This window comes from Anomaloglossus baeobatrachus, chromosome 3 (genome assembly GCF_048569485.1).
Source record: "Anomaloglossus baeobatrachus isolate aAnoBae1 chromosome 3, aAnoBae1.hap1, whole genome shotgun sequence".
Taxonomy (NCBI): Eukaryota; Metazoa; Chordata; class Amphibia; order Anura; family Aromobatidae; genus Anomaloglossus; species Anomaloglossus baeobatrachus.
In genome coordinates, this window is record NC_134355.1 from 402,844,236 (window position 1) to 402,870,534 (window position 26,299).

The 26,299-nt window shown below is 45.4% G+C and overlaps 1 protein-coding gene across 2 annotated transcripts in view; it reads right to left on the bottom strand.

Annotated features, from left to right (window-relative positions):
- Nucleotides 1-26,299, bottom strand: part of PRIM2 (DNA primase subunit 2) — a 214,535-nt gene that overhangs the window by 46,706 nt on the left and 141,530 nt on the right. For both annotated transcript variants that reach the window (XM_075338448.1, XM_075338447.1), the window contains exons 9-10: nucleotides 22,067-22,139; nucleotides 21,406-21,591 (exon numbers count right to left, since the gene is read on the bottom strand). In XM_075338448.1, the coding sequence (XP_075194563.1) occupies nucleotides 21,406-21,591; nucleotides 22,067-22,139 (259 nt within the window). The remainder of the gene's footprint in view (nucleotides 1-21,405; nucleotides 21,592-22,066; nucleotides 22,140-26,299) is intronic.

Here is a 26,299-nt window from a genome sequence, read left to right on the forward strand (position 1 = left end):
TTAAGGATAACAAATGGAATGAATAATATCAAACTCAGTACACTGATATTATTCATTCCATTTGTTTTGCTCCTGGACACCCTATACATTATTGGCAGTTGCAACAGGACTAATCTATATTAAGGATAACAAAGTCAATGTTTTGGAGTGGCCATCATAAAACCCTGTTCTCAATCCTATTGAAAATTTATTGGCAAAGCTAAAAAGGCAGGTGCGAGCAAGGCGACCTACAAACATGGCTCAGTTACACTAGTTCTGTCAGGAGTAGAGTTGAGCGCGGTTCGCGGTTCGAGGTTCTCCAGTTCTAGGCTCGAGTGATTTTGGGGCCTGTTCTAGATCGAACTAGAACTCGAGCTTTTTGCAAAAGCTCGATAGTTCTAGAAACGTTCGAGAACGGTTCTAGCAGCAAAAAAACAGCTAATTCCTAGCTGGCTTTCCGCTGTAATAGTGTAAGTCACTCTGTGACTCACACTATTATGACATTTCAGTGTATAGTGTGCGTGAACAGCGCCTTCAGATCACTGCTGTTTGTATAATGGCGATCGCCATTTTTTTTTTTTCCCTTGTCTTCCTTCCCTAAGCGCGCGCGTCTTGTGGGGCGGGCCACCATGTCAGCCAATCCCAGACACACACACAGCTAAGTGGACTTTTAGCCAGAGAAGCAACGGCATGTGTGATAGGATGTCCATGTCACATGTCCCTGCATTATAAAAACGAGTATCTGCCCGTCCGGACGCCATTATCTCTTCTGCGTCTTTGGTGTCAGACATCACTGTCGCAGCTCCGTCCTTTGTCCTATCGCCGATACTGCTGTATGCGCTCCATACACAGCGCTGGACAGCATAGGGATAGCACTTTCTATCAGTCCTTTTAAGGGCTCAAACCGGTAGGGTCAGAGCCATAGGTGACAGGTCCTGAAAACAGCGACAGCGTCTGTGTAGCAAAGGTCAGGGATTTCCTCCCTGCATTTCCCTATTAGGAGGGAATAGAAAGGCAGGCTTCCTTTCCTCTACCCAGAGCCCCACAATCCTGGCACTGTACCCTCCTGTCCTCTGCACACTCCAACTCATGATAACTAAGCCATTATACTAGCAAACACTCAGTGTACCTAGTGGCATCCTAAACGTGGCTATTGGACTTTGCTATAGTCCCACTAGTGCAAAGACATTTGCAGCACCTCTGCCTGCATTGCACACTCCAACTCATTATAACTAAGCCATTATACTAGCAAACACTCAGTGTACCTAGTGGCATCCTAAACGTGGCTATTGGACATTTGTCTAGTCACACTAGTGCAAAGACATTTGCAGCACCTCTGCCTGCATTGCACACTCCAACTCATGATAACTAAGCCATTATACTAGCAAACACTCAGTGTACCTAGTGGCATCCTAAACGTGGCTATTGGACTTTGCTATAGTCCCACTAGTGCAAAGACATTTGCAGCACCTCTGCCTGCATTGCACACTCCAACTCATGATAACTAAGCCATTATACTAGCAATTTTTGCTGCCAGTTTAAGTGCCGTAGTTGCATTGTCAGGGATATTTATTCTTTATTATTCTGCTGTTAATAAAGCTAGACCACCACTGCAATCTACACCACCTCTCAATTTTTACTACCACATTTTCAGTCCACAATCTTGTCACAATCAACATGAGTGGCAAAATGACAGATGCTGGTGGAAAGGGGAAGAGGCGTGGTGGAAAAGGCAAAAAAGGTTTTGTCCGTGGGGAAGGTGGCAAAGCTCCATTATCATCTGCTGAAGATAGACCATCTACCAGCAAAAGTAAGATGTCTACTACTTACCGTGGACAATCCGATGTGCTCCCTTTTTTACGGACACGAACAACAGGAACAAAGGTAGATGATGGCCAAAAAAGGAAAATGCTTGAATGGATCTCAAGTGGTCCAACAAGTGCCCTCTCAGCCACTTCAAGTACCGCATCCAAAAAACACCAGTCCTCTGAGTTGTCATCCCAATCAAACTTGCTTTCTCCCAGCTCTGAAGTCTCCATCAGCCCTGCACAGTATGGTGGAACTGAGATGGCTGAGTCTGCAGAGCTGTTCAGTCACACTATAGCCTGGGAATCAGAGGTCTGCTCCCAAGCTACAGTGAGTACAAAACAGGAAATGGTCTGCAGTGATGCCCAGAACCTTTGTGTCTCTGATTCAGGCCGTGAGGACCAAGTTTCGGAGCATAATGTTGACCCTTTGTCACAAACTGTAACACCTGTGGTTATAGACAATGAGGAACATACTGATGAAGATGAGACTCAGATACCCGATTGGGATGACAACTTAAATATTCGGTCAGGGCAAGAAGAGGCTCGGTCTGAGGGGGAGGGGAGTGCAAACACAACAATTGATGATGAAGTTCTAGATCCCACCTACTGTCAACCCACAGTCAGGCACTCGAGGAGGTCAACAGAGGTGGTGGAGGAGGATGCAACTGATGACGAAGTTACCTTGCGCCTTCCTGGACAGAGTCGGAGTACTGGTAGCACGTCTACAACTGCATCCTCAGCCACCACTCTGCCTCTGAGCATTATTCGGGGTGGATCAACAGGTCGCATGGCCTCTAAGCCTTGCCTAGCCTGGTCCTTTTTTGACATAGAAAAAGATCGCCCAAATTATGTGATCTGTAAAATTTGTCATGGTTCTCTTGGTAGAGGGCAAAACCTCAGCAGTTTGACAACTTCTTCCATGAATCGTCATATGAATAAATATCATATGGCGCGGTGGGAAGCTCACCGTGCTGCAATGCGGCCTAGCGGAGCGAACCATCCACCGCCTGCCCCTTCCAGTGCATCCGCGCGCTCGTCATCTTCTAGGACTGTGGGGACAGCTGTCACACCTGTTTTTCCACCCACAACTTCCACCACTGTAACCGCAACAGGCAGTTTGCTTGGTAGGTCGTCAGTTGGTTTGGAAGGGGAAACAAGTGAGTGTGTACAGCTCTCTCAGACATCGATAGCACCAACTTTGGATGAAGGCAATATCATGTCTCCGCCTGCACTTTCCTCACAAACCTGCATTTTTCCAGGGACACCCTACTCAACACCGTCTACACACAGCAGCCAGATCTCTGTCCCTCAGATGTGGACAAATAAAAGGCCATTTCCTGCGACCCATGACAAAGCTAAGAGGTTGACTCTATCCCTCTGTAAGCTGTTGGCTACAGAAATGCTGCCTTTCCGCCTAGTGGACACACAGGATTTTAGAGACCTTATGTCTGTCGCTGTGCCCCAGTACCAGATGCCTAGTCGCCACTACTTCTCTAAGAAAGGTGTGCCCGCGCTACACCAGCATGTCGCACACAACATCACCGCTTCCTTGAGAAACTGTGTGTGAACGGGTGCATTTCACCACCGATACTTGGACCAGTAAGCATGGACAGGGACGTTACATGTCGCTCACTGGGCACTGGGTAACTATGGTGATAGATGGTGAAGGGTCTGCTGCACAAGTCTTGCCGTCCCCACGACTTGTGTGTCAATCCTCTGTCTGTCCAAGTTCCGCCACTGCTTCTGCATCCTCCACCTCATCTGGGTCCTCCACCTCCGCCCCAAGCCTGCCTGGTCAGGCCACCAGCGTTCTCACTGCGCAGAAGGAATCACGCACCCCTCATTACTATGCTGGCAGCAGAGCGCAACGGCATCAGGCGGTCTTTAGCTTGACATGTCTTGGGAATATGAGTCACACAGCTGAGGAGTTGTGGTCAGCTCTGCGGTCCGAGTTTAATAAATGGTTGTCCCCACTCAATCTGCAGCCTGGTAAGGCCGTGTGCGACAATGCTGCAAACCTGGGTGCGGCCCTTCACCTGGGCAAGGTGACACACGTACCTTGTATGGCTCACGTGTTGAACCTTGTCGTGCAGCAATTTTTAACACACTATCCCGGCCTAGATGGCCTTCTGAACAGGGCACGAAAACTGTCTGCTCACTTCCGCCGTTCAAGCGCCGCAGCTGAGCGACTTGCATCGCTCCAGAAGTCTTTCGGCCTGCCGGTTCATCGCCTGAAATGCGATGTGGCGACACGCTGGAATTCAACTCTCCACATGTTACAGCGACTGTGGCAGCACCGCTGTGCCCTGGTGCAATACGTCATGACGTATAGCCTGGGCCAACGAGATGCAGAGGTGGGGCAGATCACCCTGACGGAGTGGTCTCAGATCAAGGACCTATGCACCCTTCTGCACAGTTTCGACATGGCGACGAGTATGTTTAGCGCTGACAATGCCATTATCAGCATGACGATTCCAGTCATTTACATGCTGGAGCACACGCTAAACACTATTCGGAGTCAGGGGGTGGGACAACAGGAAGGGGATGAACTACAGGAGGATTCATATGCGCAAGACACAACAACATCACCAAGGTCCAGACGTTCATCATCACCAAGGCGCCAGGCATGGGAGCATGGGGGACAGGGATCAACAAGGGCGCATGGTAGCAGGCGAGATGTTGAGGAAGGTGCAGGAGGACATGAAGAAATGGAGGACGAACTGTCCATGGACATGGAAGACTAAGCAGATGAGGGAGACCTTGGTCAAATTTCAGTTGAAAGAGGTTGGGGGGAGATGTCAGAGGAAGAAAGAACGGTTAGCACCTCTATGCCACAAACACAGCGTGGACTTGGTCCGCATGGCTGCGCAAGACACATGAGTGCCTTCTTGTTGCACTACCTCCAACATGACCCTCGTATTGTCAAAATTAGAAGTGATGATGACTACTGGCTTGCCACACTATTAGATCCCCGGTACAAGTCCAAATTTTGTGACATAATTCCAGCCATAGAAAGGGACGCACGTATGCAGGAGTATCAGCAGAAGCTGTTACTCGATCTTAGATCCGCTTTTCCACCAAACAACCGTGCAGGTGCAGGGAGTGAATCTCCCAGTTGTAACTTGACAAACATGGGACGGTCTCGTCATCTTCAACAGTCTACACGTACCAGTAGGACCGTATCTGGTGCTGGTAACAGCAATTTTATGGAATCTTTTCATAATTTTTTTAGACCCTCCTTTGCAAGGCCACCAGAGACAACAAGTCTGACACATAGTCAACGGCTGGAGAGGATGATACAGGAGTATCTACAAATGAACATCGATGCCATGACTTTGCAAATGGAGCCTTGCTCATTTTGGGCTTCAAATCTAGAAAAATGGCCAGAGCTATCCAGTTACGCCTTGGAGATTTTGTCGTGTCCAGCTGCCAGCGTTGTCTCTGAACGTGTCTTCAGTGCTGCTGGGTGTGTGCTGACAGATAAGCGCACGCGTCTGTCCAGTGACAATGTGGACAGACTGACGTTCATCAAAATGAACAAGTCATGGATCCAGAAGGAATTTACTACCCCTTTGTCATCCTGGGGAGAGTAAATGCTTGTGGATTTGGAATGTGCTTGATGCAAATCTAGCTGTGAAGTGTACAACTAGGGCACAAGTGCTGCCACTGAATGGGTGGGTGTGTGTGGGGCACAATTTTTGGAAAAAAGGGAGACTCCGCTTGGAGTAACCCTTGCTTGCTGTGTTTTTAAAAGAAGCCAAGATGAACAGAGCTGGGATCAGGAAAGACTTTGCTACCTACCCCGGTGTCATCCTGGGGACGGATAAGAATGGCGTATTTTGGAATGTGCTTGATGCAAATCTAGCTGTGAAGTGTACAACTAGGGCACAAGTGCTGCCACTGAATGGGTGGGTGTGTGTGGGGCCCAATTTTTGGAAAAAAAGGGAGACTCCGCTTGGAGTAACCCTTGCTTGCTGTGTTTTTAAAAGAAGCCAAGATGAACAGAGCTGGGATCAGGAAAGACTTTGCTACCTACCCCGGTGTCATCCTGGGGACGGATAAGAATGGCGTATTTTGGAATGTGCTTGATGCAAATCTAGCTGTGAAGTGTACAACTAGGGCACAAGCGCTGCCACTGAATGGGTGGGTGTGTGTGGGGCCCAATTTTTGGGAAAAAAAGGGAGACTCCGCTTGGAGTAACCCTTGCTTGCTGTGTTTTTAAAAGAAGCCAAGATGAACAGAGCTGGGATCAGGAAAGACTTTGCTACCTACCCCGGTGTCATCCTGGGGACGGATAAGAATGGCATATTTTGGAATGTGCTTGATGCAAATCTAGCTGTGAAGTGTACAACTAGGGCACAAGTGCTGCCACTGAATGGGTGGGTGTGTGTGGGGCCCAATTTTTGGAAAAAAAGGGAGGCTCCGCTTGGAGTAACCCTTGCTTGATGTGTTTTTAAAAGAAGCCAAGATGAACAGAGCTGGGATCAGGAAAGACTTTGCTACCTACCCCGTTGTCATCCTGGGGACGGTTAATTATGGCGTATTTTTGAATGTGCTTGATGCAAATCTAGCTGTGAAGTGTACAACTAGGGCACAAGTGCTGCCACTGAATGGGTGGATGTGTGTGGGGCACAATTTTTGGAAAAAAGGGAGGCTCCGCTTGGAGTAACCCTTGCTTACATTGTTTTTAAAAGGAGCCAAGATGAACAAGTCATGGTTCAGCAAAGACTTTATCTACCTACCCCGGTGTCATCCTGGGGACGGTTAAGAATAGCGTATTTTTGAATGTGCTTGATGCAAATCTAGCTGTGAAGTGTACAACTAGGGCACAAGTGCTGCCACTGAATGGGTGGGTGTGTGTGGGGCACAATTTTTGGAAAAAAGGGAGACTCCGCTTGGAGTAACCCTTGTTTGCTGTGTTTTTAAAAGAAGCCAAGATGAACAGAGCTGGGATCAGGAAAGACTTTGCTACCTACCCCGGTGTCATCCTGGGGACGGATAAGAATGGCGTATTTTTTAATGTGCTTGATGCAAATCTAGCTGTGAAGTGTACAACTAGGGCACAAGCGCTGCCACTGAATGGGTGGGTGTGTGTGGGGCCCAATTTTTGGAAAAAAAGGGAGACTCCGCTTGGAGTAACCCTTGCTTGCTGTGTTTTTAAAAGAAGCCAAGATGAACAGAGCTGGGATCAGGAAAGACTTTGCTACCTACCCCGGTGTCATCCTGGGGACGGTTAATTATGGCGTATTTTTGAATGTGCTTGATGCAAATCTAGCTGTGAAGTGTACAACTAGGGCACAAGTGCTGCCACTGAAGGGGTGGGTGTGTGTGGGGCACAATTTTTGGGAAAAAGGGAGACTACGCTTGGAGTCACCTTGCGGTGTTTTCCATGATTTTAGAAGGGCGTGCCATGCCTATATCTGTGTGTCCTCCTCTTTTTCCTTGTCCAGCTGTTTTGTTTTCGCATGAGTATATGTCCTTGTCACTTTCCCATGTGTTTGTGTTGTGTTGTGAGTTGTTTGTCACCTTTTGGACACCTTTGAGGGTGTTTTCTAGGTGTTTTTATGTGTTTGTGATTGCCTACCATTGTTTCCTATGCAGTTCGAGTTCGGTTCGTCGAACGTTCGACGAGCCGAACTCAAACGGGACCTCCGTTCGGCGAACCGACCTCGAGCCGAACCGGGACCGGTTCGTTCATCTCTAGTCAGGAGGAATGGGCCCAAATTCCTACAAATTATTGTGAGAAGCTTGTGGAAGGAGATCCAAAATGTTTGACCCAAGTCATACAATTTAAGGGCAATGGTACCAAATACTATTGAAATGTATGCAAACTTTTGACTTTGCAGAAAGTAATAAAAATGCCTTAAAACATTCTCTCTCATTATTCCGGCATCTGGCAAATATAAATATTTTGGTTCCTAATTGACCGAAAATGAAAAAGGTTTATTCTGATTTCATGTCAGATAGTGAGAAAAACATGCAGATGTGTCTTTTTGGATAGTATATGTAAACTTCTGGTTTCAATTGTATATCTATATGTATCTATATTTTTTTTATTATTATTATTATTACATTGATATACAGTGAGGAAAAGAAGTATTAGATACACTGCCCATTTTGCAAGTTTTTCCCACCTATAAAGAATGGGGAGCTCTGTAATTTTTGTCATTGGTACACTTCAACTGTGACAGACATAGAAAAAAATATATAAAATCACATAGTATGATTTTTAAGTAATAATTTGCATTTTGCACAATTTAAAAAAAAAAAAAAAAGACATGACTTGTACATCCCAAATTCATACTTTGATCTAAAAGCCGCTAGATAAAAATTAAATAATAAAACATTAGGTTCTTAGGATACCGTCTCACTAAACAACATACCAGCGATTCCGACCACGATATGACCTGGTTAGGATCGCTGGTGCGTCACTACATGGTCGCTGGTGAGCTGTCAATCAGGCAGATCTCAGTAGCGACCAGCGACTCCTGTAACTATGCTGCGCTTGGTAACCAGGGTAAATATCGGGTAACTAAGCAAAGCTCTTTGCTTGGTTACCCGATATTTACCCTGGTTACCAGTGTACACCGCTTAGCGCTGGCTCCCTGCACACGTAGCCAGGGTACACATCGGGTTACTAAGCAAAGCGCTTTGCTTACTTACCTGATATTTACCCTGGCTACGTATACAGAGACCCAGCGCTAAGCGGTGTATGCTGGTAATCAGGGTAAATGTCAGGTAACTAAGCAAAGCGCTTTGCTTAGTTACCTGATATTTACCCTAGAAACCAGCGCACACTTCTTACACAGAGTCGGTGCTTGTTGGTCTCCCGCCGTCAAACACGCCAATGTATTCTGCACAGCGGGAGACCAACGAGCAAAAAATGAACCAGAACAGTGTGTAACGATCAGCGATTTCACAGCAGGGGCCAGGTCGCTGCTTAGTGTCACACACAGCGAGATCGCTGATGAGGTCACTGGTACGTCACAAAACCTGTGAATCAGCAGCAATCTTGCTAGCGATCTCGCTATGTGAGAAGTACCCCTTAGTTTAACATTCTGATTAGATTGTATGAAGCCCACTGCCCCGTCGAACCTCTGAGTGGGTCCCTAATCTTTGCCTAGACAGTGTGGCACCGCGCGCCGACCACAGCAGCAGAGACAATGCACCAGCAGGGCAGGCGACCTGGTGCCTCACAACACCCATGCTGCAAGGCAGAATCCTCATGATGCCAGGTCACACAGCCCCACTGAAACAAAACCACCACCACAGCAGCCACCACACAGTCCCAGGACTCTGTCAAAGGAGCTGTACACCTCACCTAGGGACCCACTCAGAGGTTCGCGGTGACGTGGCAATGGGCTTAATATAATCTGATCAGAATGGTAACAAAGAACCTCATGTTCTATCATTTATTTTTTGCCTATTGGCTTTAGATCATTGTATTATCAGGGATGTGCGATCCATGTCTCTTTTTTTTCTTCTTAGTTTGTTAACATTCTATACCCCTCTGCTTTTTGTCTGGATCTGCACTCCCCCCATTCGGCACAGGTGATTTTAATAAGCAGGAGACTGCAAGAGGGGCCAGCCTTTGTTGCTCCCAGTTCACATATAGGAGCCTGTAGGAGGAAAGTGCGCAGCTCCTCTCACTGGGTGCTGGTACGGTGTGGTAGCCGCTGTTATGGTGGTTTTGTGTCAGTGGGGCAGTGTGGACTAGAGCCATGGGGACCAAATTACCTGCCCTGCTATTACTTTTTTGCTGCAGCAGTGGTTAGTGCACAGTGCCGCACTATAAGGTTTAGATTAGGGACCCACTCAGAGGTTCGCCGTGACGTGGCAGTGGGCTTAATATAATCTGCTCAGAATGGTAACAAAGAACCTCATGTTCTATTATTTATTTTTTGCTTAACTGCTTTAGATCATTGTATTATAAGGGATGTGCGATCTATGTCTCTTTTTTTTCTTCTTTGTTTATTAATTTGCATTTTATTGCATGAAAAAACTATTTGATACAATCGAAAAACATAACTTAATATTTGGTAAATAAACCTTTGTTTGCAATTACAGAGGTCTTGACCAAGTTTGCACACACTACAGCAGAATTTTGGCCTACTCCTCCACATAGATCTCCAGATCTTTCAGTTTTAGAGGCTGTCACTGGGCAACATTGAGTTTCAGCTCCCTCCAAAGATTTTCTATTGAGTTCTGGTCTGAAGACTGGCTAAGCCACTCCAGAACATTGAAATGCTTCCTACAGAGCCATTTCTTACTTGCTGTGTATTTCGGGTCATTGTCATGCTGGAAGACCCAGCCAAGACAAATCTTCAATTCTCTTACTGAGGGAAGGAGGTTGTTGGCCAAAATCTCACGATACATGATCCCATCCTCCCCTCTATGTGCAGTCGTCCAGTCCCCTTTGCAAAAAAGCACCCTAAAGTATGTTGTTTCCACCACCCATGCTTCACGGTTGGGAAGGTGTTCTTGGGGTTGTACACATCTTTCTTCCTCCAAACACGGAGAATGGAGTTGATATCAAAAAGTTCTATTTTGATCTCATCTGGCCACATGACCTTCTCCCATGCCTCCTCTGAATCATTCAGATGGTCTTTCAATCGGGCCTGTACATGTGCTGGTGTGAGCAGGGGGACCTTGCGTGCCTTGCAGGATTTTGAGCCATGACACTGTAGTGTGTTACTATGGTAATCTTTGAGATTGTGGTAACAGCTCTCTTAAGGTCATTGACCAGGTCCTCCCGTGTAGTTCCGGGCCAATTCCTGACATCTCAGAATCATCCTTACTCTACGAGGCAAAATCTTGCATGGAGCCCCAGACTAAAGGCTGCTTTACACACAACAATATCGCTAGCGATCTCGTTAGCGATGTGACACGCCCAGATCGTTGTTACGATTTGCCGAGAACGCTCCTAGGTCGTTTTGTAGCGGTCACACGTATACATCTCAGAAACGACGCTACATCGTTCAGCGATATATTGTTTGACTAAGGCGGTCGTGTGGATGTTGTTCGCCGTTGGCAGGGTGTCAAACGTAGCAATATGTGTGCTGCGTTCCAAACGACGAACAATATTTTGAAACTGAATGACGTGTCAACGATCAACGATTTTCACCCTATTTGCAGTCGTTCGGAGTCGCACGTAGGTGTCACACGCAACGAAGTCGCTAACGATGACGGAAGTGGGTCACGAAAACCATGACCCCACCGACATATCGTCAGATAAATCTTAGCGTGTAAAGCAGCCTTAAGTAAGTTTGACAGTCATATTGTTTTTCTGCTATTTTCTAAAAATTGCGGCAACAGTTTTTCCTTCTCACCAAGCTGCTTGCCTATTGTCCTGTACCCTATCCCTGTTTAGTGCAGGTCTACAATTTTGTCCCTGGTGTCTTTAGACATCTCTTTGGTCTTGGTCATGGTGAAGAGGTTGGATTGTGATTGAGTGTGTAGACAGGTGCCTTTTATACAGATAATGAGTTAAAAAACAGGTGCAATTATTACAGGTAAGGAGTTTAATGTAGGAGGACTTAACCCCTTAACGACCCATGACGTACTGGGCACGTCATGGATCATGTGCCGTTAATCCCCGCCCCCTGCCGTGGGCAGGCAGCGGCGATCCGCGCACATATCAGCTGTTTTCAACAGCTGACATGTGTGCCTGTTAGCCGCGGGTGGAATCGCTTCCACCCGCGGCCATTAACCCCTTACATTTCGCTGCCAAAATCTGGCAGCGATATGTATATGGGCGCCGCCATGACAGTTACTTACCCCGCCCCCACCAGAAGTCACGTGACATGATCACGTGACTTTCGGTGGTTGCCATCGTAGCACAGGGTCTTGTGATGACGCCTGCAGCTACGAAGTTTCACTTTCGTTTTCACCCGCCTCGGAGCAGGGTGAAACAGAAAGTGACTGTATCTGCTGTTTACAGCTGTATAGCTGTGATCAGCAGATAGATAAGAGCGCTCGGATTGCTGATCGCTATAGCCCCCTAGGGGGACTAGTAAAATAAAAAAAAGGGAAAAAAAAAGTTTTAAAAAAAAAAATAAATAAAAAACCTAAAAGTTCAAATCACCCCCCTTTCACCCCATTGAAAATTAAAGGGTTAAAAAAATTAAAATATACACATATTTTGTATTGCCGCGTTCAGAAATGCCTGATCTATCAAAATATAAAATCAATTAATCTGATCAGTAAATGGCGTAGCGGCAAAAAAATTCCAAACGCCAAAATTAAGTTTTTTGGTCACCGCAAAGTTTGCGCAAAATGCAATAACAGGCGATCAAAACGTAGCATCTGCGCAAATATGGTACCGTTAAAAACGTCAGGACGAGACGCAAAAAATAAGCAGTCACTGAGTCTCAGATCCCGAAAAATGAGAACGCTACAGGTTTTGGAAAATGGCGCAAAACGTGCGCCACTTTTTTTGGCCAAGATTGTGAATTTTGTTTAACCCCTTAGATACAAGTAAACCTATACATGTTTGGTGTCTACAAACTCGCACTGACCTCAGGCATCACATAGATACATCAGTTTTACCATATAGTGAACACAGTGAATAAAATATCCCAAAAACTATTGTACGATCACACTTTTTTTGCAATTTTTCCGCACTTGGAATTTTTTTGCCGTTTTCCAGTACACTATATGGTAAAACTTATGGTTTCATTTAAAAGTACAACTCGTCCCACAAAAAACAAGCCCTTATATGGGAAGATTGATGGAAAAATAAAAAAGTTACGGCTCTCGGAAGAAGGGGAGCAAAAAACAAAAAACGCAAAAACGGAAAGTGCCCGGGGGCTGAAGGGGTTAAAGAAAGAATAATAGGTCTGTGAGAGCCAGAATTCTTGCTGATTGGTAGGTGATCACACACATATTTCAAGAAATAAATGCAAATAAATTATTTAAAAATCATAATGTGATTTTTTGGATTTTTGTCAGTTCAAGTGTACCTCCAATAAAAATTACAGACCACTCCATTCTTTGTAGATGGGAAAACTTGCAAATTCAGCAGTGTATCAAATACTTCTTTTCCCCACTGTGCATATATACTTTACAGGGAACATCCACCCAAACGTTTGGCTATTCTACAGAATTATTATATTGTTTTTAGTTTAGCTGCCCAGACATGGAGGTTTCTAACCCAGATAGTGACATTTCAGGTTAGGTTCCCGGTATACAGAGATTACCTTGCCGTGGTGTCCGGGCTCACATGCATTGGCCAAGAAATATGCTAAATATCTCTTTTTTTTTAAAAAATATTCTTATAGCAGTAATGCAATACCAGAGTTCCCTTATTCATTGTTAGCATTTCAGTGTGCAGCTGTATATGTGTTGTAGAATTATTATATTGGATGTGACTTCTGAACTATCACTTCAGAAACAGATACACAATTGTTATTTTGCCAACATGTTCAAAGAAAAATGAAGTGACAACATTGTGAAATGTTAACTCAAAGGTAACAAGGAATATAGCTGCAGCTTCTCCACTCAGTTTTGAAAAAATGGCTGCATCAACGAAACAGAAAAACGCCAATATCCGTAAGTAAAAGAATGGTGTAAGATAGATTTTGGTTGCTACTCTTACTTCAATATGGTCATATATATTTACCTTTCAGGTGAAAAGCTTCTAACATCAGTGAAATTACATTGTCCAAATCAAACATAGATAACTATGTCTTGGATAATTAGAAATGGAGGAACGAGACTTGTCAATAGAGAATCTCCTGATTCGTAGCCTAACAATCCTGGGTACTAATGCCAAGTACGCACTACATAGAGAATTATTTCATTGCCTCAGTCCTTCGCTTTTATCTTAAACAAACCTATCAACACTATTAGCATTCTCTACCAGAAATCCATAATTCTCTGTTTCGTGAAATTGATTTTATATTACAGTCGTTTTGGACTGTTGCAGAGAGTCATTAAATTAGTGAACACTGCTCAATTCAATATAGTGATGTCACACACTAGCTGGGATGTGCATATTTCACTTCTGTTCTAACTATACTGGCAATAACAGTATAAAGCAGAAAAGTCATATAGCTCACTGCCCTGTTACATAGGACCTAGGACCTCAATAGTGCTTTTATTTTAAAGGGAATATAATATTAGCAAATACTTCAAATAAGAAATGTACTATAGTTCTCCTAATATAGCCATGTCTCTTACCTCGTGTCCAGGGCATTGCAGCTTAGGTATCCATGATTACGTCCACGAGCAACTATCTATCACTACATGAATGGTCATAGCCATGGATACCTAAGATGCAATGTCTTGCACATGAGATAAGAGGCATGGCTATATCAGGAGAAGTATACAATATTTCTAAATGGAGGTATTTTCTAATATCATTATTATTACCCATACTACATACTGGGAAAGTAGTTTGGAGACTCCTTCCCAACATTACATGTACTGTTATGTCCTATTAGTAAAGGTGTTCCTTCATGGTCATTTGACTTAACTGACAGCCGAGTTCCTGCAACAGCCAGGGCAAGATGTCAGCATCATTTGTACCTGTTTAACCCTCTATAGGCAACTGTTAATAGCAACCACAGTATCTGAAGATTTACAAGCGATATAAACAACAAAAAAAGGACGATCTTACAAAGCCCAGCCTTACGTTTGTCTTCAAAAGAGCACTGTCAGCACCCCGCGATCGTGTCATAGTTGGGAGGGCCACACAATGGGTTCATGGAACGGAGCCTCCCGGTCCACAAGTATTAAACTCCTATCTCAGAGATTGATAGCAGCATTTCAGGAGCTAACCGCAATAAGCAGAGCTTAGTTCCACTTGCTACTATTAAAGGTAGATGCTGGCTGTGTAATGGTATATGCACATGGCATCTTTTAGACAGCAGCGGGTCTGCATAGTTTTTCAAGAAGATGCTTGCAGCGTGATCCCTGCACGATCTTTTTGGGCAGCTTTAGCAGTGGCTTCCTTACCAGCGCTTTTTTCTTCTTTAAACACCATATAGAAAATATTAGCGACTTCCAAATGGAAGATGACTGAAGAATGGACCAATCACTTCTTTTAGCTGCTTTGTGACTTTCGATGCCTGCAGCGGTTAAAAGAAGAAGTGAAAATAGACAGACCATGGGCACAGTAAGTTGCTGTGCTCAGGATCCTTGTTTTGTGACTTTTCAGGCAGGTTCCAGGAGTAATCCATCTGAAAGAGACATTATGTGCACATACCATAACTCAAGCTGGCTTCATTCTCGGGGACCCAAAATAACATACCAGTATGTCTACTGTTGGAAAAAGTTAGCCTGTACAATAAACCTTGTTTACAAAAATTAATACATTAAACAAACATGTCATATACACTGTTTTGAAATGTAATGAAATACGATCAAAGTCACAAGTAAAAGAAAATCGGTGAAAAATTCATCATGTTCACAAAAAATCAAACCTCCACATCTTCACATGGATCTATTGGCGGAAAAATCAAGGTATAAGCTCTCAAAATATGGTTATACAAAAAAAATATATATTTTTTATATTTATAGGTTTACAAAAAATGTGTAAAAGTTGCAAAACATAAAAATAAAAAAAATAAAAAAACTCCTACTATTGCTGTAATTGTATGGACCCAAAGAATAAAGATGTCCCATTACATTTACTGAATGATGAATGGCAGAAAAATTATTATTATTAATAATAATAATAATAAGAAGAAGAATAATAATAACAATGACAATAATACTAATATTCCTAAACTGCTGTTGATTTGTTCATTCTGACTCCCAAAATTTGAAATAAAGCTCGGCTAAAATTAATCTTGTGCTCTTCATTGAGCATTTACATTGGAGATTTCATCTTAACATCTAAATCGCATTTTTGAAGATTTAGATAAAAAAATTATTAAATTATCGCATTAACAATCCCCGATACACCTTTTCACAGAGGTCATTAAGGGGTCTTAATCTTCAGCACCGTGAAAAAGAGGCGCTGAGGATTACGTTTGTCGCTGCCCGATGACGTCATCACTGTACACACGGTTCTACACAGGTCAGCTGGCACACAGACAGGAAGCGAGCGATGCTGCATGGAGTGAGGTGAGGTGAGTATACAGCGGGAGTCCTCCAGCTGTTACCGCAAATTCGTCCGCAGCTGAAGTGAGCGCGAGATCCGTGGTGACTTCAGTCAGGTATGTGCGGTGATAGATGGAGTCACCGGGATCACTTCACTTGTGGCCTGAACCACACAGAGAGCGGTCGTGTTCTATGGCTGCTCTCTGTGATTGTCAGATGTAGCAGAGCTGAATGTGTCGTGGAACATCTTGTGGATTACATCGGACCTGGGTGTTGTAGGGGTTAATAAAGTGGTGAAAGAGGATGTTTTTTTGTCTTTTATTTCAAATAAAGGATTTTTATGTGTTTGTGTTTATTTACTTTCACTTAGAGTTTGGTGATGAGGGGGTGTCTTATAGACGCCTGCCATCACTAAGCTAGGACTTAAGGGTACTTTACATGCTGCGACATCGCTAGCGATCCCGTTAGCGATGTGAAATTCTAGATCGCAACTGCGATCTTTCAAGATCGCACATGCGTAAAATGACCTATGTGCGACCTCAAAAGATTGCACTTGCGATCTAGAATTTCACATCGCTAACGAGATCGCTAGCGATGTCGCAGAGTGTAAAGTACCCTTTAGTGTCAAGTTTAGTGTCAGCTATGGGCTGCTGCCATTAACTCCTTATTACCCCGATTGCCACCGCATCAGGAAAATGGGGATGAGCTGGGAAAAGTCCCAGGACTGTCGCATTTAATGGATGCGGCAATTCTGGGCGGCTGCTGGCTGATATTTTTAGGCTTGGGGGGCTCCCAATAACGTGAGTCTCCTCATCCTGAGAAAACCAGCCCCCAGCTGTGAGACTTTACCTTGGCTGGTTATCAAAATTAGGGGAACTGCACGACGGGTTGTTTTTTTTGTTGTTTTTTAAATTACCCCCATACAGTGTTAGCAGCAGATCCTCGCCTCATAACTGTGTTATGACCACATTTTTTGCTTAAAAATTTCATTTTCCTATTTTCCTCCTCTAAAACCAGGGTGCGTCTTATAGTCCGATGCGTTTTATAGTCCGAGAAATACGGTATATGTAGAAGCATACCAGAGTTATTACCACAAAGTGACACGTCAGATTTAGAAAACATGCTTGGTCAGGAAAGGTGAAAACTGACTTTGGTGGACAGGGGTTAAAATCGTGAGTGTTTATAGCAGGGGTCTCAAACTCGGCTGGGTGTATGGGCCTCACACAGGGAAAAAATAATTTGAGGGGCCGCATTCCTTTAAGGACAAAGTGACATTGGTAGTGGTACCATTTTTTCTTGCTATACACCCTTGAATCACTGTTTTTGAACATTTTTCATTTGTCCATTATAACAAATGTGTGTGTGTATGTGTGTATATATATATATATATATATATACACATTATATATATATATATATATATATATATATATATATATATATATATATATATATATATATATATACAGTTAGGTCCAGAAATATTTGGACAGTGACACAATTTTCACGAGTTGGGCTCTGCATGTCACCACATTGGATTTGAAATGAAACCTCTACAACAGAATTCAGGTGCAGATTGTAACGTTTAATTTGAAGGTTTGAACAAAAATATCTGATAGAAATTGTAGGAATTGTACACATTTCTTTACAAACACTCCACATTTTAGGAGGTCAAAAGTAATTGGACAAATAAACCAAACCCAAACAAAATATTTTTATTTTCAATATTTTGTTGCGAATCCTTTGGAGGCAATCACTGCCTTAAGTCTGGAACCCATGGACATCACCAAACGCTGGGTTTCCTCCTTCTTAATGCTTTGCCAGGCCTTTACAGCCGCAGCCTTCAGGTCTTGCTTGTTTGTGGGTCTTTCCGTCTTAAGTCTGGATTTGAGCAAGTGAAATGCATGCTCAATTGGGTTAAGATCTGGTGATTGACTTGGCCATTGCAGAATGTTCCACTTTTTTTGCACTCATGAACTCCTGGGTAGCTTTGGCTGTATGCTTGGGGTCATTGTCCATCTGTACTATGAAGCGCCGTCCGATCAAGTTTGCGGCATTTGGCTGAATCTGGGCTGAAAGTATATCCCTGTACAATTCAGAATTCATCCGACTACTCTTGTCTGCTGTTATGTCATCAATAAACACAAGTGACCCAGTGCCATTGAAAGCCATGCATGCCCATGCCATCACGTTGCCTCCACCATGTTTTACAGAGGATGTGGTGTGCCTTGGATCATGTGCCATTCCCTTTCTTCTCCAAACTTTTTTCTTCCCATCATTCTGGTACAGGTTGATCTTGGTCTCATCTGGCCATAGAATACTTTTCCAGAACTGAGCTGGCTTCATGAGGTGTTTTTCAGCAAATTTAACTCCGGCCTGTCTATTTTTGGAATTGATGAATGGTTTGCATCTAGATGTGAACCCTTTGTATTTACTTTCATGGAGTCTTCTCTTTACTGTTGACTTAGAGACAGATATACCTACTTCACTGAGAGTGTTCTGGACTTCAGTTGATGTTGTGAACGGGTTCTTCTTCACCAAAGAAAGTATGCGGCGATCATCCACCACTGTTGTCATCCGTGGACGCCCAGGCCTTTTTGAGTTCTCAAGCTCACCAGTCAATTCCTTTTTTCTCAGAAGGTACCAGACTGTTGATTTTGCTACTCCAAGCATGTCTGCTATCTCTCTGATGGATTTTTTCTTTTCTTTCAGCCTCAGGATGTTCTGCTTCACCTCAATTGAGAGTTCCTTAGACCGCATGTTGTCTGGTCACAGCAACAGCTTCCAAATGCAAAACCACACACCTGTAATCAACCCCAGACCTTTTAACTACTTCATTGATTACAGGTTAACGAGGGAGACGCCTTCAGAGTTAATTGCAGCCCTTAGAGTCCCTTGTCCAATTACTTTTGGTCCCTTGAAAAAGAGGAGGCTATGCATTACAGAGCTATGATTCCTAAACCCTTTCTCCGATTTGGATGTGAAAACTCTCATATTGCAGCTGGGAGTGTGCACTTTCAGCCCATATTATATATATAATTGTATTTCTGAACATGTTTTTGTAAACAACTAAAATAACAAAACTTGTGTCACTGTCCAAATATTTCTGGACCTAACTGTATATATTATATATATATATATATATATATATATATATATATATATATATATATCTGCATACACACTTTTTTTTTTACATTTTTCCCCCTTTTTGTAAGTAATACAGTTTTACAATAACCACCGAATAGTAATTTTGGCCAACATCTTGTAGTAATGTGCCCCATCTTGTTTCCCATTATTCCCATAAAAATGTGTGCATCCTTGTCCCCTTGTAGCAATGGGCCCCAGCCTCAGCTAACACCCCCACACACACCCCCCTCCCCACCCTGTGCAGCCTCAGCTAACACCCCCCCCCACCCTGTGCAGCCTCAGCTAACACCCCCCCCCCCCCACCCTGTGCAGCCTCAGCTAACACCCCCCCCCCCTGTGCAGCCTCAGCTAACACCCCCCCCCCCACCCTGTGCAGCCTCAGCTAACACCCCCCCCCACCCTGTGCAGCCTCAGCTAACACCCCCCCCACCCTGTGCAGCCTCAGCTAACACCCCCCCCACCCTGTGCGGCCTCAGCTAACACCCCCCCCACCCTGTGCGGCCTCAGCTAACACCCCCCCCCACCCTGTGCAGCCTCAGCTAACACCCCCCCCCCCCCCCACCCTGTGCAGCCTCAGCTAACACCCCCCCCCCTGTGCAGCCTCAGCTAACACCCCCCCCCCCCACCCTGTGCAGCCTCAGCTAACACCCCCCCCCCACCCTGTGCAGCCTCAGCTAACACCCCCCCCACCCTGTGCAGCCTCAGCTAACACCCCCCCCCACCCTGTGCGGCCTCAGCTAACACCCCCCCCACCCTGTGCGGCCTCAGCTAACACCCCCCCCACCCTGTGCGGCCTCAGCTAACACCCCCCCCCACCCTGTGCGGCCTCAGCTAACACCCCCCTCACCCTGTGCGGCCTCAGCTAACACCCACCCCCCTCACCCTGTGCGGCCTCAGCTAACACCCCCCCCCCCACCCTGTGCGGCCTCAGCTAACAACACCCCCCCACCCTGTGCGGCCTCAGCTAACACCCACCCCCCTCACCCTGTGCGGCCTCAGCTAACACCCCCCCCCCCACCCTGTGCGGCCTCAGCTAACAACACCCCCCCACCCTGTGCGGCCTCAGCTAACAACACCCCCCCACCCTGTGCGGCCTCAGCTAACAACACCCCCCCCACCCTGTGCGGCCTCAGCTAACAACACCCCCCCACCCTGTGCGGCCTCAGCTAACAACACCCCCCCACCCTGTGCGGCCTCAGCTAACACCCCCCCCACCCTGTGCGGCCTCAGCTAACACCCCCCCCACCCTGTGCGGCCTCAGCTAACACCCCCCCCACCCTTTGCAGCCTCAGCTAACACCCCCCCACCCTGTGCGGCCTCAGCTAACAACACCCCCCCACCCTGTGCGGCCTCAGCTAACACCCCCCCCACCCTGTGCAGCCTCAGCTAACACCCCCCCCACCCTGTGCAGCCTCAGCTAACACCCCCCCCCACCCTGTGCAGCCTCAGCTAACACCCCCCCCCACCCTGTGCAGCCTCAGCTAACACCCCCCCCACCCTGTGCAGCCTCAGCTAACACCCCCCCCCACCCTGTGCAGCCTCAGCTAACACCCCCCCCACCCTGTGCAGCCTCAGCTAACACACACACACACACACACACACACACTCTGTGCAGCCTCAGCCAGCAACACAGAACCCCCCACACACGAAAACATTCTTCTCACCTGCTGTCAGCGGCATGCAGGCACGTGGACTCTGTGAAGCCTCAGCTACCCCACACACACACACACACACACACACACACACACACACACACACACACACACAGTGCAGCCTCAGCCAGCAACAGAACCACACACACACAGGGCATGCCACACACACACACACACACACACACACACACACAGTGCAGCCTCAGCCAGCAACACAGAACCCCACACACACGAAAACATTCTTCTCACCTGCTGTCAGCGGCACGCAGGCACGTAGAGCCGGTAATGATCACAGCTGCTGTCATCGCTGAACTTTCGGCCGGCGCCTGCCGTGCAGAGCAGTTCTCAATGCACAACAGCCACTGGCCAATCACAGGCAATCATCTGAGGTCATATGCAGCAGGTGCTTGCCTCTGATTGGCAGGCGGCTGTTATTGCGTTCTGCAGCGAGAACTTCACTGTGCGCGGCAAAGACAAAACTGTAGGCTGAAATAAATAACTGGCAGCTGCGGCCCCTGCACCAGTCGCCATCTTTACCAGGTCCACGGGCCTGCGGGCCGCAAGAAGCCACCTGAAGGGCCGCATGCGGCCTGCGGGCCGCATGTTTGAGACCCCTGGTTTATAGTGCTCAGTGCGCATAACGAGCATTTTGACACTCGGATGGAAGTCAATGGGGGACTATAGCATTTCTACGGAAGATCTTCCATGTTCCAACTAAAGAAGAATCACATATTCAATATAATAATCAAGACAGTATAGTTAATGGATACCTTTTCAGAGTCAACCTTTCCCTTTGTAAACTCCAGCTTCCAGAACTGTAGTGCCTGTTCGAGTGTCAAACCAATACCTTTTAGGAACAGCCCATATTGCATGCGTCCACCATGACGCAGGTGATGGTGCTCTCTCAAAGACTTGTGCAGTTGCCGCATACAGAGAGGAAATGATTTAGAAGAAAGCTGAAAAATATATATTTAAAAAAAAATCAGTATGATTGAAAACCACTAGATTTAGAATATGTGCAAATATTCAGTCTCTGTAGCAGAATATCTGAGTTAAATATGTGCTTTTTTTTTTATGTGGGTTTCCCCCACTCATTTGAATGGGTGAAATCGATACAAAAACACTGAAAGAACCGACATGTTGCACCTCTGAAACTACTTCAAAGCTGTAAGGAAAAACTAAGCAGAATTTGTATGAAATTTCAGAAATCTTATTCACTTTGTAAATACACAAACACTGCTTTTTTTTGCATCCATAAACAAATATCAAAAAAGCAACGTGAACACACCCTTATACCGGAATCTGATAGAAATCTAACACTGAACAAATTATGTTCTTATATAACAACTATTAATGTGCAGAAGCGGAGCTGAAATAGCCCAAGTGAAAAAGCAGGAAAAAGTTCTGACATGAACGGTTTCCAATACTTACCGCATCAAGCTGATCAAGAGAAATTTTTCCGGTATTTCTTTGTGAACTAAAGTCTTGTCCAACATATGAATGGCTAGGAGGAAGACGAAAAATAAAAGTTATCTGCCAATTCACTACCATATGTACACAGAAAATGGGAGTTATGACTCTACTGGAAATAAGAGAATAAGAGTCCGGCCACCTGGATTTGATAGGAAAGCCCAAATTTAGTCTACGATTCCTCTATCACAGAAGAGGTTATCCGGCTCCTCATCCACCTGCACTAATGACCCTACTCCCTTCACATCTCCTTCAGTCTCCCTCCCCAACAGTCACTACGAACTATGCTAAAATATTTAACTCTTTTCTTTATTCTCATATATCTTTTCCTCCTTATTTAAACATGCTGTCATTACCCTTTTGTTAATTCTTTGCCCACCAAGCCTGGTTTTCACCTTTTTCATTAGGCCAATTTTTTCAATTCTGACCAGGGTCACCTTATGGAGGTAAATAACCCTGGAACGCATTCATGGATCCCAATGATTCTGAAACTGTTTTTTCCTGACATTGTACTTTATGACAGTGGTAAATTTAAGACAATTTTTTTTGGTGTTTATTTGTTAAAATATTGGAAATTTAGAGACAATTTCATACATTTCAATTTTTTCATTTTTATGCCATTAAACCAGAGTTATGTCACACTAAATAGTTAATAAATAACATTTCTGTGATGCCGATACATTTGAAAGTGCGATCCTGGGCGGGGGGACCGATGCTGGAGCTGAAATCACGGGCAGCAGCCCCCGTGCCCCCCCCCCCCCCCCCCCGCTCACAGGCCCCATAGCAGTGGTGGTGTGGCCTGCCTCTATTATGACCAGGTAACATAATATGATTGATAGAAAAGTATACCCGGAATGGGACATGGACATGTGATAGGAATATCCATCAATTGAGATAGCCATACAACTAAGGCTATGTGCGCACTGGAAAATGGAATTTTCTCAAGAAAATTCCGCAGGTATTCAAAGATTTCCGCACCCGCGGTAAAAAACCGCGGCAAACCGCACCCGAAAACCGCATGGTTTGCTGCGGTATTGTTCGCGGTATTGCCGCAGTTTTGCCACGTGCGGGTTGGTATGTGCTTTATTGCATTCAATGCAATAAAGCACATTGAAAAAAAAAGTCATTTCATTCTGAGATAGTAGATAGATAAAGAGACAGAAGAATAGATAGAGGGATAGATAGATAGATAGGATAGATAGAGGACAGATCGCTGCATTTCCCACGGTCAGCAGTGAGTTCACATTACCGGCCGTGGGAAATGACCGGTAATTACCGCTGCTGTCTTGCTGCGAGGCTGCATTCATTCAGCGCTGTGTATCAGTCGCGGCTGGATGTAAGCAGCCCAGGAGCTGTGGATTACGCCGGAGCTTTGTTTTGGGAGGGGTTAATAAAATGGTGAACGAGGCTTGTTTGTGTTTTATTTAAAATAAAGGATTTTTTCGGTGTGTTTTATTCACTTTACTTACGGGTTGATCATGTCAGCTGTCACAGACGCTGCCATGATCAAGCCTGGACTTAGTGGCGGCGATCCGCCACCATTAACTCCTTGTATTACCCTGACTGCCACTGCTACACGGCGGCAGGAAGAGCCGGGGACACGCCGGAACTGCCGCATAATGCATGCGACAGTCCCGGGGCAGCTGCGGCTGATATTCTCGGCTGCAGGAGGTGGGAGGGAGGCGGGGGACATTAACCCTGCCCCTCTCCCTCCCCAGCCTGAGAATACCGGGCCGCCGCTGTGTGCTTACCTCGGCTGGACGGTAAATATACAGCGGAGCCCACGTGCTTTGTTTTCTATATTTCCGTTTGCTTTCTATGTGTATTTTATGTGTCTGTGTTCTATGTCTGTGATGTCTGTGTCTGTGATGTGTTTGTGTTTACTCTCTGCTCTGCTTCCTCTTCCTGTAATGACATCACTTCCGTGCAAAACCGCAGGCAAGCGATGTACATTACCGGAGGTAAACCGCGAAATACCGCAGGGAATAACGCAGGAAAACGCAGTGAACCGCACAGAATTTGCTGCCTGCGTTATTCCCTGCGGGATTTTACGATTACATTGCAGTGAATGGAGTGAAATCCCGCAGCGACGTGCGGAAAGAATTGACATGCAATTGTTTTTGCTGCGGGAATCCCGCAGCAAAATATGCAGCTGTCAAATTCCGCTTAGTGCGCACAGGATTTTTTTTTCCCATAGGTTTTGCTGGTGATTCACTGCAGAGATGTTATGAACATTTTCTGCAGCGAAACATGCAGCAAAACCGCAAAAAATTTGCGGCAAAATCCGGTAAGTGCGCACAGGGCCTAATAATGTATGAGCCTTAGGCGATTGCTGGGTATACGAGTTCACCTCCATATGTAAAAGTCATTATGATTGGTCTACTCAATTTAATAGGTTTGACTGACTTCCCTGATGGTGAATAAGAGCATAGCATAGGAGTGACTTTGTGAGATACACCAATGAATATGGGGATGCATTGGATGACCCATGGATGATGTCATCACCAGAACTGTAGTCTGATTGTCAGCTTATTATAGCCTCAGTCCCCTTGATGAAGACAGTGATGGTGAAACATGTTGGAGAGGCTATTAGCTGAATGGTTTTAGAGGTAGTAGGGCTGCACTAATCTGATGACATTGTAGGACAGTAGTCTATCGGTGCGTGGTGTCTGGTCCGCGGCCAGATACCTGACTTAGGAAATATATTAGGTCGCCTTACATGCTAGTTTTAAACTGGTCTGTTTATTTTGGTAATATCAAAAGTTAAGTTTTATAGATCTTTAGTTAGGGTACCTTCAGTTGCCCTTTGGGCAAATTGTGTTTGCATTATTAACCCTATGCTGATTGAGGTTTCAATGTTTGACATCATGAGGTTAGCTCAGTTCATTACCTGCAGTGAAGAACTCTGCTAAAATTGTGACGTCAGCACTCGTCACCGAGTTCAATGACCGCCGCGTTCTCTCGCGAAGAATGACAGGAGCCCGCAATGTCACCGCTAGTCGCAGCCTCGGGCTCCCGCGATACTAGATGTGAACGCGGCAGTCATGGAAGTCAGTGACAAGCACTGACGTCACAACTTCAGCAGAGATAATCACAGCAGGTAATGAACTTCACTGACGTCATGAGGTTAGCCAAGTTCATTACCTGTGGTGATGATCTCTGCTGAACTTGTGACGTCAGTGCTAGTCAATCCCGCAGGGGCACCCATAGACTGCAGGGGCACCCATAGACGGAAGCCACATGGAACTACTTCCATGTGGCTTCCATCTATTTTGCGAACCCACTGACTTGTATTAGATCACAGTCCACATTTTGCGGAACAAAATTGGATATGTTCCATAATAACAGAACGGACAAAGATGGCACACAGCAGCATTTTTGTGTGCCATCCGTTCCTACACAAAACACATTGAAAACGTGATCTTGTCAGTAGGTCCGCAAAAAAAAAGGAACTGATCAGGACAAACGGAATGGTTGTCTGAATGAGCCCTAATGAGCCCAAACGGAAGTGCTAGGCCCCCTTCTCTCTCTACACTACCCCTATTGGACAAAACAACAGCAGATTTGATTTCTGTAATATCCCTATTCTAATGACATTTAATTATACACCTGTTCTCCTGAAATCACCCTCACATTAAAACAAAATACCAGGTATTGGCAACCGAGAGCAGCGACACCCATTGGACAGCCCCCAAGGTGAGTATTATAAAGGTGATTTTTACGTTCTACAGAGGGCCTGGGCTCTTATATACAGCATTCTGGAATACTGTATATAAGAGCTCACTGGTGGTTGACACAGCTCGTAAGGGAAAAACCTGGTGAGATTCCCTTTAACCACCATTTCCTATGCAGCCAATCCAGTGCCGCAGCTCTGGTGGTAGTTGGCTTCCCTGCTGTTAGTCATATGCCATATGTGATTCACCTGACCACTGCTGTCTGTAGTGATGTGGGCTTTTACACCACAAGACCAGGGAGGCCCGTAATGACGTATAATATGTGACTAGCTGTAGGACTGGCGTAACCGGAGCAGCAGTGCTGGATTGGCAGAGGATTCGAAGAGTAAAAAAAGGTCTAAATTTACCATGTGATCTAACACAGGCAATATATAGTTATACGAATTAAGCCGAAGTTTTCAATGTTCAGAAATCAGCTTTTAGGCAAACGGCAAAGCAGATGGTGATGTGTAAATGTAAC